Raw genomic sequence first — 13,819 nt, forward strand, 5'->3', positions numbered from 1 at the left:
ATATTTAGTGACATCAGCATTTTTAGAAAGCATTTCTTCCAATTCATATGTCTTCCTGATAACTATTGGAAAGGTTTTTTTTTTTTTCGTGTTTATTTTCATCTGAAACTCCTTGTTAAAATGTTTTCTTAGGTCTTCCATCCATTCTCTTAGGTGAAAATCTTTTATTTCTCAGATTTAGGAAATTTTACAATCAATTTTTATTAGATTTATAGTACTCAGATGTTTGCACCCAGTAATGACTCTGCAGTTTTTCTGTTAACATTTTATTTGTGATAGTAGGTTCTCTTCTTCCACCATGTGGGTCCCATGGATCAAACACAGGTCTTCAGGCTTGTCAACAGCTACCATTACCTGCTGAGCTATCCTGCTGGTGTCTTCTTCATTTAGACCTTTTTTTTTAAAAAGGATTTCACACATAAATACTGTATTTAGGTAATTTGTATAACCCTCTCTCTTTAATTTCTGCCTGTAATTTCTCTGTCAATCCCTTTCAAATGCATGACTTCTTCTTTACTTATTATTGATCCATATAGTTTCATTATGGTTCTTTTTAAAAAAACACTTGAATTTTAATAAGATGAAATTATATTTTGTAGTATGCATTATTCTTTTGGTATATAATCTAAGAATTGTATTTATATGTCTAGATTCAGAACATTTTTCCTGTGATTATTTTTTCCTCAAAAGGTAACATTTTACATTAAGCCCAGGATCTTCTTTTTTAACCCATGGATGCATTAATTTAATCTTTGATTGTTTCCTTTCTATTTCTAATTGCTTCTATACCTTTTGAAGAGTTACTTGTGTATATTGGGGTGGACCTATTTCTGGGTTCTTCCTAAGGTTTCATGAGCGTGCGTTCCCACCTCTTTCCTGCTTGCACTATACTGATGAATGTAGCCCTAAATGATTAATGGAATAGGTCTTGGCATGGGGAGAGAGTCTTCCCACTGTGTTTTTGCTTGTCAAGAGTGCCTTAGCTATCACAGAACCTTTCCAACCTACTTTTAAGTAAGACTATCTGTATTAATTTTTTTTTAAATGAGATAAGAAAAGAATGGAGGGAGAAAAGGGAAAAATAGAAGACAGGAAGGGAGGGGAGGAGAGGAGGGAGAGAAAAGAGAAAAGGGAGGGGAAAAGATGGAGGGAGGAAGGAAAGGAATCTTCCTGTGGCTTTGACAAGGCCTGCAATATTGGCTGCAATTAGTAAATGTTTGTTCAAGTTTATCTTGTCTAGTTCTTTTGTTGTGACTATCCTCCCTCTGGTGTCAGTACACCAATAATTCTGGACTTATAAAACAAAGGTGGGCTCGACCCTATTTTCTGGCAATCACTATAAAAAACAGATGTCAAATACTCTTTAAAGGCCCAAGGAATAAGTCTATACCTGGATATTTCCTTTTCAAGTGTTCGACATTACTAATGCAACTTCTTTGTTGTTTTTGTTTTCTTTTTCATTATTCTACTGGACATTTTCCTTGACACACACAAAGCAGCCCCCTTTTCCATATACCTTTGTTTAATTAATTTCATATGGTACATTTTTCTACATATTTCCTTCACCCTGTTCAAGCAGTGAAGTTAAGGTACTTTGCTTGTCAATGACATAAAATACATGTCTTAATTGCTGTGTTTAGAGAATTCACAGTGAAAGTGATTAGTTAGCATGCATTATTTATTCTCACATGTGTCCCTGGTTCTTATTTTGTCCTTCAAAGGATGTCAGCTGGATCCTTTTCAGGAATCCATCTTTGCTTCCTTAAAGTATCCCAAAATGCTTCTACTCATAGACTTTCTATCATATACAGTTCTGTTCTGGCACTATGATATATGCCATACATTTGATATGCCACACATTTGATGCCACTAACTCATCAAATTGAATTATAATAGAAAATAGAGAAAAAGGTTTTTTCTCCTTGCTTCTAGAAAAAGCAATTGTTGTTCCCTAAGATGGTTCTGAAGACTAGTAAAGGAACTAGTCTTTGACAACCTTACTTGGAGCCCTGCCTGCTAGGAGTGTTTCCAGGCTTCTTTCTAAACCCCAGATTGACTTAATATATGTCACATACATGCATGTGACTTCTGAAAGACTCTAGTTCTACATAGGTGACTAACTTGATATATGTACAAACAGGAGACAAACTATGGCTTTTTTTTCTTCGTTTAAATACAGGCATAAAGATATTTCTGACTCTGGGTAGATGAAATTTTGTTTACACAAATAATTTATGCGTCGTTATCTCATTTATATTAAGCTCTAAAATAATCCAAAGCACGGAAGCATTCTGCACATGTTTACATAGCTGCCTCCATATCATGCTTATTTGTTTTAACAAAGATTGCTTCCTTTTGAGGGGGAGGGGAGAGTTAGACAAAAGAAAGCCAGAAAACTCTTGCAAATGGTTTCTTTAGAAAATTACACCTTTAATATTAGGGCCTAACTTGGAAGAAAAGTTAGAACTTCTAGTTTCCAGCCGAGACACACACAATGCAAAATGTCAGGCCTGTAAGTCAATTCACAGAAGGGAATTGTAGGGATGGTTGTGCTGCTTAATACTATCACCAAAGCAACACATACCATTATACTCAGATGAAATCTAAGGTAAATTAGTGGCAGAGTGCTACCCAGCATGCACAATATCCCCAGTACCAAATTAATTAATTAATTCTACAAGTGAACACATAAAGAAGCAAATTTCATGATTAGTAACAGGATTAAGACATTCTGAATTACAAAAAAAAATGTACTATTAGGCCATTAGTATAAGAAAAATACTTAAATCAAGTAGTTAGAATTAAACAGCAAAGTGGATTTATACTACCACCTTAAATTCTTGTATGGACTAAGCCTTAAACTGTTTTTTTGGTGGTGGCGATGGTAGTAGTGGGTGGTAGCAGTGGTGGGTGGTGGGGGTTGGGGTGGGGGTGGTACTAGGAGTCCTAAGCAAAGCACTGTATACAAGTGCCACATCCCAAGTCCTAAGATACAATATTTAACAAAAGGCATGAAGCTCTTCTAGATTCCAAGAATGACATAAAAATATTATAATTAATCTGACTTCAACTCTACTCATAAAGCATAAAATAGCTTACAACTCCCTACAAAGTCTACATGTTGTACAGTCACTAACCTCTTCAGCTATTTCCCTTACTCGTAACAGCTTCCTTCCCTTTTAAAATTTAACATAAAATATAACTAAGTTCAGCAGTAGAATGCATTCTTGGCATAAAGGAGGCTCATAGTTTACTATCCATAACCAACAATAAGCCAAAAGATGAAAATGCATATTAATCAATACAGAAGGAATACAACCTATGACAGAAAGAAAACACTTCAACAAAATTTGTATGCTTAAGATCTACTAAGTCATGTACTTTGTCAGAATCTATCCTTTAGAAAAGTGCAAAGATATAAAGAGGATCACTATAAAACTAACAACATAATAAACAAAGAAGAAAACTTCTAAAAAAAAAAACTAAATGGCTACAAGGCTAGTAATTCCTAGCATTTATACAGTGGAACACTACAGATGTCTGTTTCAGTCCCCTGTGCATGCTAAGCATTGCTCCGCTTTGTAAAGTCAAGCCACATCCCCTGTATACAGAATAAAGTATCAAGAAGATCATTTCTATGGGAAGAAGACACCATCAGTCTCAGGGAAACAAGCTGCCAGCCAACAGTAGACTGAAGATAGCTCTGGAAGAAGCCAAGTGGGAATCGATCCTGGAGACTTTTAAAAGTCAACAAGGAATTTTAAGAGAATACAGATCACAAAGTAAGAATATTCTCAGAGAAGATATGTCCACAGCACTGACATCATGCACCTGGGTGGTGTGCTGGGTGTTTACACAGCACATAATGAGGAGGAGACAGCATACCAGGAAGAATCTCTTACAGACAGAGACACATGTATGTACGGACTCTTCCACGTCACAGGATGAGACAAGAACAGCACCCCAGAAGAAAGCCCTCACCTGCGTACTGCCTATCCATTCACTCTCCAGACCACAGCAAACATGACTGTCTCCATGCCTTATTTGCTCTTTTCAGAACAGGGCTGCTTCTCATCATGGTCTAAACTTTCACTCATTCTCTCTTTAAAATTTAAACCATAAGATTTGGAGTCAATGATTGTATATAATATAGCCATCTGGACAAGTAAATTCTGAAAACTGAATTTATTAAATGTGGAATTATTAAGACAATGCTGAGGTCAAATGAGATACACTAAGCAATTAACATACTCTTAAAAGTATAGCTTTATCTACAGACATTGAAATATACAGTAGCAAATTAAAACATATAAATATCTACATGTAGTTAAAACACATCAAATCTTACACAAGCACATTAAGAATTAAAATACCTATCACAATAGTTCATTGAAGTCAACATTACTTGTAATTAAGCTAATGTTAATGACTGTTTTACATATAGATCTAAAATATATTAAAAAATGCATCAACCTTTTCCACTATGATGAGGTCTCCAACTTGTATGTCTGAACTCTTAACTTGAACTTTACCTTAAAAACAAACAAACAAAAAAAAGAAGTACAATCAACCAGGGAAACAAGTGTACCAGAGAGTAACTTTTAATAAGTAATAATTTAAAAACATATCTAGGGCAAAAAAAAATTTAAAAGCAGAAATGTCTCCTCATACTTTCAAGTTTCATTTTGAATATACATAGTCACACATAATTAATCTTAGTCATAAACTACCAAACACACATAAATAACTACCGTCTAATAATAGCAATAACAGAGCAAGAGTTTTCTTGTGGTAATTTAGTAAGGATTACATGTGGAAGGCTGTCACACAGTTCTTTAGTGTTTCAGTTCTCAGTGAAGTTAGCAATCATCAGGAATGTTGCAAAATAAAATAATTTGGTGACTGAAACTGAAATCTTACACAAGCACATTAAGAAACTGAGTGCTATGGAGATATATATATCCTTAATACTGTGAATTACACTGATTGACAGAAAAAGTAAAGGAAATTATATATAAAATCTTCACCCACTAGTATTGTTGCCAGTACAGGACAGAACTGCAAGTATTTATACACACACACACACACACACACACACACACACATATATAAATAATACTTAAGTATCTACAAAATATCTATAAAATGATGTTAAACAGATAATCTGAAAACTCAGGCAAATTACTCCCTCCTCCTGTCTCAGCTTTCCTCTGCCTTTTAGGACAAACAACAACCCAGTAGGTGTGTTTCCATAGCGACAGCTGTATCAAACTAACAGGTTTATTTGCAACTTTTACATTCGTTTTCCTCTGACTATACCAGGGTCAGAGCTTTTACCAAAAATATAACCAAGTTTTATACCAGACTTCACTCTTCTCAACTTCTCAGAAAGCCTTATTTCCAAGTGTACCTCCAATGAAGTGGAATGTCACTGACACCACAGTTTCAGAAGAGTTGCTTTATCTGGCTCACTGTACAACCTAGAAGGACTACAACTACTTTATATTCATAAAACAGCAATGTTCTTTAGAATTATATGTGAAACAATTTTATTGTAGCATCTCAGTAAGCAACCGTAAGTCTAATAAAAGGCAGGAAGTTCAACAGAATTAGTCTTTTAATCACTGCAGGCACAGTGACACTAAGCTTCCAGTCAATGCTGCTCTCACATTAAGTACGAGACAGCAAAGCCTGCCATTGACTTTTTGGTGGCTCTCTACAGAATCCCTATGCTGTCTTTCAATTCCACTGTCTCTCCTAGCCAGCCAATTCACTTTGCCTACTTCTGCCTTTTTGTATTTGGATTAATACACACATTTAAAAAACAAACAAAAGAAACTGTAATTAAATGATGTAACATAGTAAAATGTCAAAAACATTTTAAAATACAGGAAACATACCATTTTTAGTCTTTTACAATGCCCTTAAATCCCCAAAAGGTTGGTTACTTTACTGTATGAAAACAGACCGATGGTCTTTTAATATTTAGACATGCTGCAGTGACTGCTCTTTATTTCTATGCAATCAGTAATTACATGCTTAAGGGTGATACAGTAAAGTGTCAAGAGCTCTCAGACATTAATAATTCTATACTATGAACCAGAAGGCTAAGGTGGTCAAGGTGGTATTATCTTTTGTGTCCATCACCCTGCTGAATACTGAGGCAGGACCACCACTGGACCACAGACGTTTGAGGTAAGTGTGAGATAATGGAAAGGCTAGGTCTAAACATTAGTCCATACAGCATCTGCCTAAAATCTCTTTAGTTAAAAGTTCACCTTTTCATATTTTGAAGACTTGATACATTGTTTTAATAAGACCTAATTTCCTGAACAGCTTAGCTTTACACTCATGAGACTGATTGCTTTTTATTTGGTAACTTATAGTCACTACAGACCTCAATAGCTTCATCCCATCTCTGGCAGAGAACCCTCAGGGCACTGAGCAGAAGTGAGGAGGTACTCTGCACAACCTATCTACTGTGGAATTAACATTTGACCCCTGTCACTGTCCTGCAAAGGCAGAATGGCTAAGGGGCCCTGCCAGAAGAAAAGCATCACTGTGGCTTATACCTAGGAACCAAGATTTTGTAGTCCCTCTGATGCTCCTTGCAAGCATATCCAGTCTGTCTCTCAGTGTCAATGACAGTCCTTATTTTTAAATTCTATATGCAGAACATAGCACGAAATAGACTCCACTGTAATTTTTCTACTTCAACCTAAACTCCAAAGGGACTCACTGAAAAACCTAAACATTAAGTTTATTTCCACACCAATACTTCCAATATTTGACAATTATGCAGAAGATAATTAAGATTTGTATAATGATATACAAGTTCTTTATGACAACCTCAAATCAATTTTCTGTCTTTCCTTAATGTAATTCCTCTTTTCCTTGCCCTTCACTTAGTATCTCATCAGACAACTGCACAACAGCCCTTGCTTACTCTGATACTCTGGCACTTGCCCCATTAGCAAAGCTCCTCTATTCCAGAACTCTTAAGCACAAAGCAACACAGTCTCTGTAAACTTGTAGTAACTCAATCAACACCAGTCCTATTTTTTTTACACACTTCTAATCCTTAAAGGCTTAACTTTAAAATGCTATAAATACTCAGTATCTGAGTGACTATTAAACTTCAGAATAAGACAGTGTCGTGTGACATTCCCTGCTTTACTTGGAAAAAAAATACTAAGTATTTATCCATCCAGTGACAAGGAATTTCTCCTTTAGGTGTTTCTTCAACAGAAACTAAAACTTAAACGAAAAAACATCAATAGAAGTTTTACTCAGAATGGTCAAAATCTAGGAAGAGCCAGGTACTCATCTTTGAGAGAGATGACAACTGTATTCAGGAACCCTACAGGACAATAGAGAGACTGGTCAATATAATATAACATCAGTCCTAGATCTCAAAAGCAGCCTGAAATAAGCAAACACAACAGAGTACACACATGTCTGTTAAAGTCATGACCATGGCTCATCTTTGTACCTGGATTCCAAGACTTCTCAGGGTTTTGGTTTTGAGGTGACATATATCATCAATGGTTGTTTTGGTGTTTTGTCCAAGAAGCATGCTCTTGTGTGGGTAGAATGCAGTTGGCTTTTATCAGTTGTTAAGTGAGAAGTACAACAAACCCCAAGTGGGATATGAAGACATATTACAGCACTTCCTCTGTTCCAGCCCTGGCCTAGGGACCTATCTTACACATATGACAAACATCAAAAATTTAAAAGGTCATATGTGCTACTGGAAGGTGGATAGTGTGACCAGAAGCCATGACATGAGCAGAACAAAGTGTCTGAGATGCTAGTGGAAGAGTGGATGTGGGGAGAGTTAGAGCAGACCCCACCTCAAAGTTTAAAACAGACTGGTGGTGTGGCTCAGTGGTAGAGCCCATACACAAAACCCTGGGTCCAATTCCCTATATTATCGAAACAATAAAACGCCAGAAAATACCAGATGCCTAAGCCAAAGCAAAGGACAGTACATATGTCCTAAAAAGTAACATGCTGATTTGCAAAAGGGTCTTATAGCTGGTGTGGTGCATACCTGGGTTTGAGGTAACCCTGGGCTACATGGTATTTACCCTCTCTGGAAAAAATATTTTCAATTCTAAATATGCATCTTTTATAGCTCAGAAGCTTATCTTACAACCTGAGAATGTTGCTATCAAAAAATGAAGACTTATAGCCCCATATGGTGGCCTATGTCTACAATTCTAATACTTGGGAGACAGAGGAAGGCTTATCTCTGTGAGTTCAAAGCCAGTATTGTCTACACAGCAAGTTCCAGACCATCTAAGTCTATATAATAAAACGTTGTTTCACAACAAACAAACAAAAAAATGAAGATTTGTGTTCTCAATTATCCATGGGAGGTCAGAATTCCAATTTGATAATGATCACACAACACACAGCTGGCTAGTCTCATTTACCCTAACCAACCCTTAGTACCTTTCATTTCTCTGACTGTGGGATGATTATATTATTCCTTGGCTACCTGATTTTATCTAGATGAGAAAATCATTAGTTCTGAAAGTCAAGAATTCTTCCCACTAGCTTTACTAGAGGCAACACTTCTGACATATGGTCACTAATAGCTGCCCAGGTTACTTTTCTGGAGCTTCAGGACTGTTTTCTGTTAAACTATTTTACTTTGTCCTACAGAGATCTCTGATGAGTGGCCTTTTTATGTCAGAAGACCAAAAACACCACCTGTAGACCACACTAACACCAATTAAAGTGTACTTTAAGTACCCTTCTTTATTTCATAAATACCATTTAACTCAATTCTCTGAGAGGCTTCCCCTTGCATGCTTTATAAGTAAACTATAATTTGAAGAAGCAGGGTGGAAGAAACAGAGGGAAGGAGGGAGGAAAGGAAAGAAAGATGAGGAGAGAGATATGGAGGAAAAGGGGAGACAGAAAGACAGACAGGGAGGAGAGAGGAAGAGAGAGAGAGACAAAGAAGAAAGAGAGAGGGGGACAGGAAGAGAGAAAAGAAAGGAAAGAAAAGAGAGGGTATGAATAAATAAATCAATGAGTGACTGAATGAGAGAGAGAGAAAGAGAGGGAGGGAGGAAGGGAGAGAGAGAGAGAATGAGAATAAATGCCTGGATGTATGTGAAGTAAGTGGTGCTTGGAGAGAATAGTTAAAGAGTAAATCACAGAGAACACACCACCAGCCACAGAATTACAAAGTAAGAAGCCTACCTGCTAGATTACAGAAATTAAGCATGTCAGGCCTTTTCAAACAGTGGATCACTTTTGCGTGTAGGTTTCACAAGAAAAATGGCAACAGTAAAGGGTTGTAGATGAATAATCAGCAGAGTAGGGACTCAAAGGCCTTCCAGACAACCCATGCTCAAGCAGTTCCATTACTTCATTGCAGCCTGGGTTTGACATACACAACACTCACACTTTCTAGTAAGCAATGTCGAGAATGTTGCCTGAAACACCTAGGCTCAAGGGAGAGGCTACTGGACATTATGAACCCAGTATGTTTACTATCCTATCACGTTTTCTGCTCTTACAGAATTACAATGGTTTAACCATAGAAAACATATTTTTAATGTCTTCCTGCTGTTATTTCTTAGCATGTATCAAAGGAATAGACATTTGAATGGCATTTTAAGTATTTTATTTAAAAAATTGCAGTTTGAGGGTGGCAGTTCAGCCATTAAGATCACTTGTTACTTCTGCAAAGGTTCAGTTTTCAGCACTCACAATGGATGGCTTACAACCTCCTATAACTCCAGGGAATTCAATGCCTTCTTCTGGCTTCCATTAATGAACACATGTACATGAGGACTACACATACATATACACACATGCCCCCATACATACACACACACATGCCCCCCCACACACACAAATTATCCATCCATCCATCCATCCATCCATCCATCCATCCATTGTTTTTCAAGACAGGGCTTCTCTATGTAGCCTGGCTGTCTTGAAACTTAATTTGTAGACCAAGCTGACCTCAAAAATCTCAGAGATCTGCCTGCCTCTGACTCTCTGGTGCTAAGATTAAAGTTGTGCACCATCACTGACAAATAAAACTTTCTGCTGAAGGACAAACAGACACATGGAGCTGCTTGCTCTGCATGTTGTACTGACTGATTAGCATGCTTATTAATTCCCACTGACATAACCACTCCAATCGCCAATGCACAAGACATTAATCTCTGCTTAATCACAAACACCAAAGTAAAACTAAATTCAAAATAAGCTAGAAAATATAAACTGTTCTCAAAATAACAATGTAAAGTCAAACCTAATTTACCTGGCCTTTGAGTGTTCTTTTTCTTTAAAGTAAATCTTACCTTCCTTTCTAGTCCTCACATGTGTTCACATGTGTGTGTACACAGAGGTGGAAGTCAGAGGTCAACATTAGGAATCTTCCTCAGTCGCTCTCCATCTTATTTTTTGAGGCAGGGTCTCTAACTAAACTTGGAGCTCATTTATGAAGCTAGACTGTGGCCAGTGAACACCAGGATTCTGTCTCCATTCCCCAAACATATCCCCTTGCCAAATACTGCCCTTATCAATGTTAAACACTGCACCCAGCTTTATAAGAGGGTGCTGAGACTCCTGACTCGGATCCTCCTGCTTATGTAGCAAACACTTCACTAACTGAGCCATTTCCCCAACCGACTTCTAATAACTAAAGCGTATAGTGAGGAAAGCAGTCTTTTCAGCATATGATACCAGACAACTTGATATTTATATAAACAAATGTGGGCCTATGTATCACATGATACAGGGAAATGGATCAGACTTAAATGCAGAACTTAAACTGCAACTAGTAGAAGAGAAGGAAAATCATTAAAGTTGACCAATTACTTCTTTGCTACAACACCAAAAGCACCAACAAGAGAAAAGTGAACGAATTAGACCAAACAAAATGTGCATTAAGAAAGTGAAAATGTGAGCCCATAAAATGAGAGAAACTATGTGTAATCATAAATCTGACAAAGGACTTCCCTAAGATAGATAAAAGACACTTACAACTCAGCAACAGACAAGGGCTCAGTTAAAAGTGGCTGAAGGATCTGAGTATACAGCATCCAAAGGAAATATGCAAATAGCCAATAAGCACATAGCATGCCCAATCTCAATAATCATTAGCAAATGTAAACAAAAGACACACCATGACAACAGACATGGAGGACAGTGACAAGTACTGCTGAAGACAGGGCAAAATCAGAACCCGTGTGCACTGTTGGCATCAATGTCCAATGATGCAGCCAACCAAGAACCAGGATGGTGCTTCTTTCAGAGTGCTAAACAGACTCATCACCTAACCATTGGATATCCCACTGGACGATATCCAAGAGAAATGAAACAGCATTTATGAAAAAGCTGGTATACAAATATTCATGGGAATGTCAGTCACAACATGTCATGAACATGAAATGTCATGATGTAACATGGATGAGCCAGGAAAACATGCCAAAGGAATGAAGCCAATGACAAACAGTGGCCATAGTGTATGACTCTACTCATAGGAAATGTCTACAACAGGCAAGACCAGAGACAGAAAAAGTACAGCATAGGTCGCCCAGGACTTCGGTGGAAGAAAGGAGAAAAAAATAAAGACCCAGCAAATTTTGGGTTTCTTTCAGTGTGCCCCAGCCTGTTCAATCCTCAGGTTCTTCTAATGTCACAGAGCCTGTAACAGTCTGACCCACTCTTTCCCTGATAAACTGCTCCTTTTTCAACTACAGAGTAAAGTGAGGAAAATGAGCTCTGTAAGTATGTTAGGAGGGGAGCTAATGGCCTGCTTGGGGAAAGGAGCACTTTATGTATGTATGCTCCTGTGGTCATGTCAAATGGCAGCATTGATTTCAGATGATTAATGCCATGATATGCACCCTGACCTTTACGGGTGTGTTGAACAGTAAGACACACTTCACAGTGCTACTGTGCATCACAGGGCATGCGCAGCTTGGTTTCTTTCAAATCTATTACAGCATTCTAACAGAGCATTTCATATAGACTTGTGTCAATGTATGTATACATATGTATTTGTGTATAACTATGAAAATAGACATATGTATACACATACATACATACATATCAAGAAAATAAATAAAACTCTAACTGAAATTCTAGCATTATGCATAGTGAGAAAATCAGATCCCATATACAATCATGTGCGCTTTCAAGAACAGAGTGAATATGCTTCCCGTTCTATGTTAACTCTAATATGCTTATGCTAAGCAAATGCTAGGAAAATTAAAAGTCTCTTGCTAACCTCTTACTGTAAGCTTGCTATATAATTGTGAATTCATTTCCTTGTCTCGCTGAAAACGTCGAAATTCATCAATCACTTCACGTGCAATCGTAACGGCCAAGACAAATCCCTATAAAACACAAAGTATTTTAGAAAGCAGAACAAAAAAAAGCAGAGGAAAATTATTATTTTGTTTTACTTTTCCCCTTCAATTTATATTACTAAAACATAAAATGAATGAAAATAAAAAACTACAAAACTGCATCTAATGTGTAGTAAAAACCTGACAACCCTCAGACTAAGGAGACAGTTCACACCTGTCTGGCATAGGGACATGCGTCCAAACACCCGCAACTACTCAGACTAGGAGAAAGGAAAAGCTCTCCAAGAAACCAGAGAGTACACTTACTACAGGGAGGCAATCAAACACTAGCAATGACTGCATAAAGTCCCAGCTTCTACTTGTATCTCTCAGTCACTGAAGAACACAATCCCCAGGTACAACACACTGATCCATCTTTTTACTCCACATACTACAAGACCAACTGGACTGTAGAGTAGAGGTACAATTTTATTTTGCTTTTTAAGTAAACTATCAACTGGTAGCTTGCATGATATCTAAACGAAGCTTCAACACACTTATAATATATTGGAAACCTGATGCAGATAATATGTCATTTTTAAAGACTACACATGCATCTCCTGATAAGCTACAGAGAAATTCTTCCAAGATGGGCATAGTGCCATATCCCTATAATTCTAGCACTAGGGAAGCTGAGGTCTTATCAAGAGGCCAACATAGGCTAGCTACATAGTGAGTTCAAGGCCAGCCGAAATTACACAGTGAGATTCTGACAAATAAATAAATAAATAAACAAATAAAAGAGTGCTATTCAGGTCACTTTGCCTATGACAAAGCAAAGACTCTTCTTCAATAGCCATAACTTTGTTCTGATGACTTAGATTCAGCACACTATAAACAACAGAGCACTGAATGAATTCCACTCAGAGGCTAGTAATCTTTTATTCCAGCATTTCCCCCATAAATCCAAAGGGCTATATTAATCAGGTCACTGGAAAGAATAGGTCCTACAGTCATTGACACAGCATTTCTCTAAATACCCTGCTAAAAAGCACTGTGTATAAACACAACTTAAAATGTCAGGGGAAGGAGTGTCTGGGCTGGAGAGATGGCTCAGCAATTAAGAGCACTGGCTACTCCTCCAGAGGAGGTTATGACTACTATATGAGAATACAAATGGCTTTGTTATCTTGTATCCTACAACCTTACTAACTCACTTTTCCATTCCAACATTCCTCTGTGTATGGATTCTTTAGATTTTCCCCACAGGGCAGCTCATAACCACTTGTAACTCCAGTCACAGGGGATGCATTGTCCTCTTCTGGCCTCCACAGGCACCAGCCATGCAATCGGTGAACAAGTATACATGCAAGTAAAGCAGTCCTACAGTACTGTTGTCAGAGACAGACTAGGAAGATAGACTGAGTAGGTATAGGTAAAGTGCTTACTATACAATCCTGATAATGTGAATTTGACCTCTGTAGCTCACATTT

At 37.4% G+C, this 13,819-nt stretch overlaps 1 protein-coding gene across 3 annotated transcripts in view; it reads right to left on the bottom strand.

The window, feature by feature from the left end:
* Atp9b (ATPase phospholipid transporting 9B (putative)) overlaps positions 1-13,819 on the bottom strand; it is a 216,265-nt gene that overhangs the window by 151,269 nt on the left and 51,177 nt on the right. For all 3 annotated transcript variants that reach the window (XM_028768921.1, XM_028768920.1, XM_028768919.1), the window contains exons 5-6: positions 12,266-12,374; positions 4,474-4,532 (exon numbers count right to left, since the gene is read on the bottom strand). In XM_028768921.1, coding sequence (XP_028624754.1) covers positions 4,474-4,532; positions 12,266-12,374 — 168 coding nt within the window. The remainder of the gene's footprint in view (positions 1-4,473; positions 4,533-12,265; positions 12,375-13,819) is intronic.

The sequence above is a fragment of the Grammomys surdaster genome, unplaced genomic scaffold (genome assembly GCF_004785775.1).
Source record: "Grammomys surdaster isolate TR1022 unplaced genomic scaffold, NIH_TR_1.0 189, whole genome shotgun sequence".
Lineage (NCBI taxonomy): Eukaryota > Metazoa > Chordata > Mammalia > Rodentia > Muridae > Grammomys > Grammomys surdaster.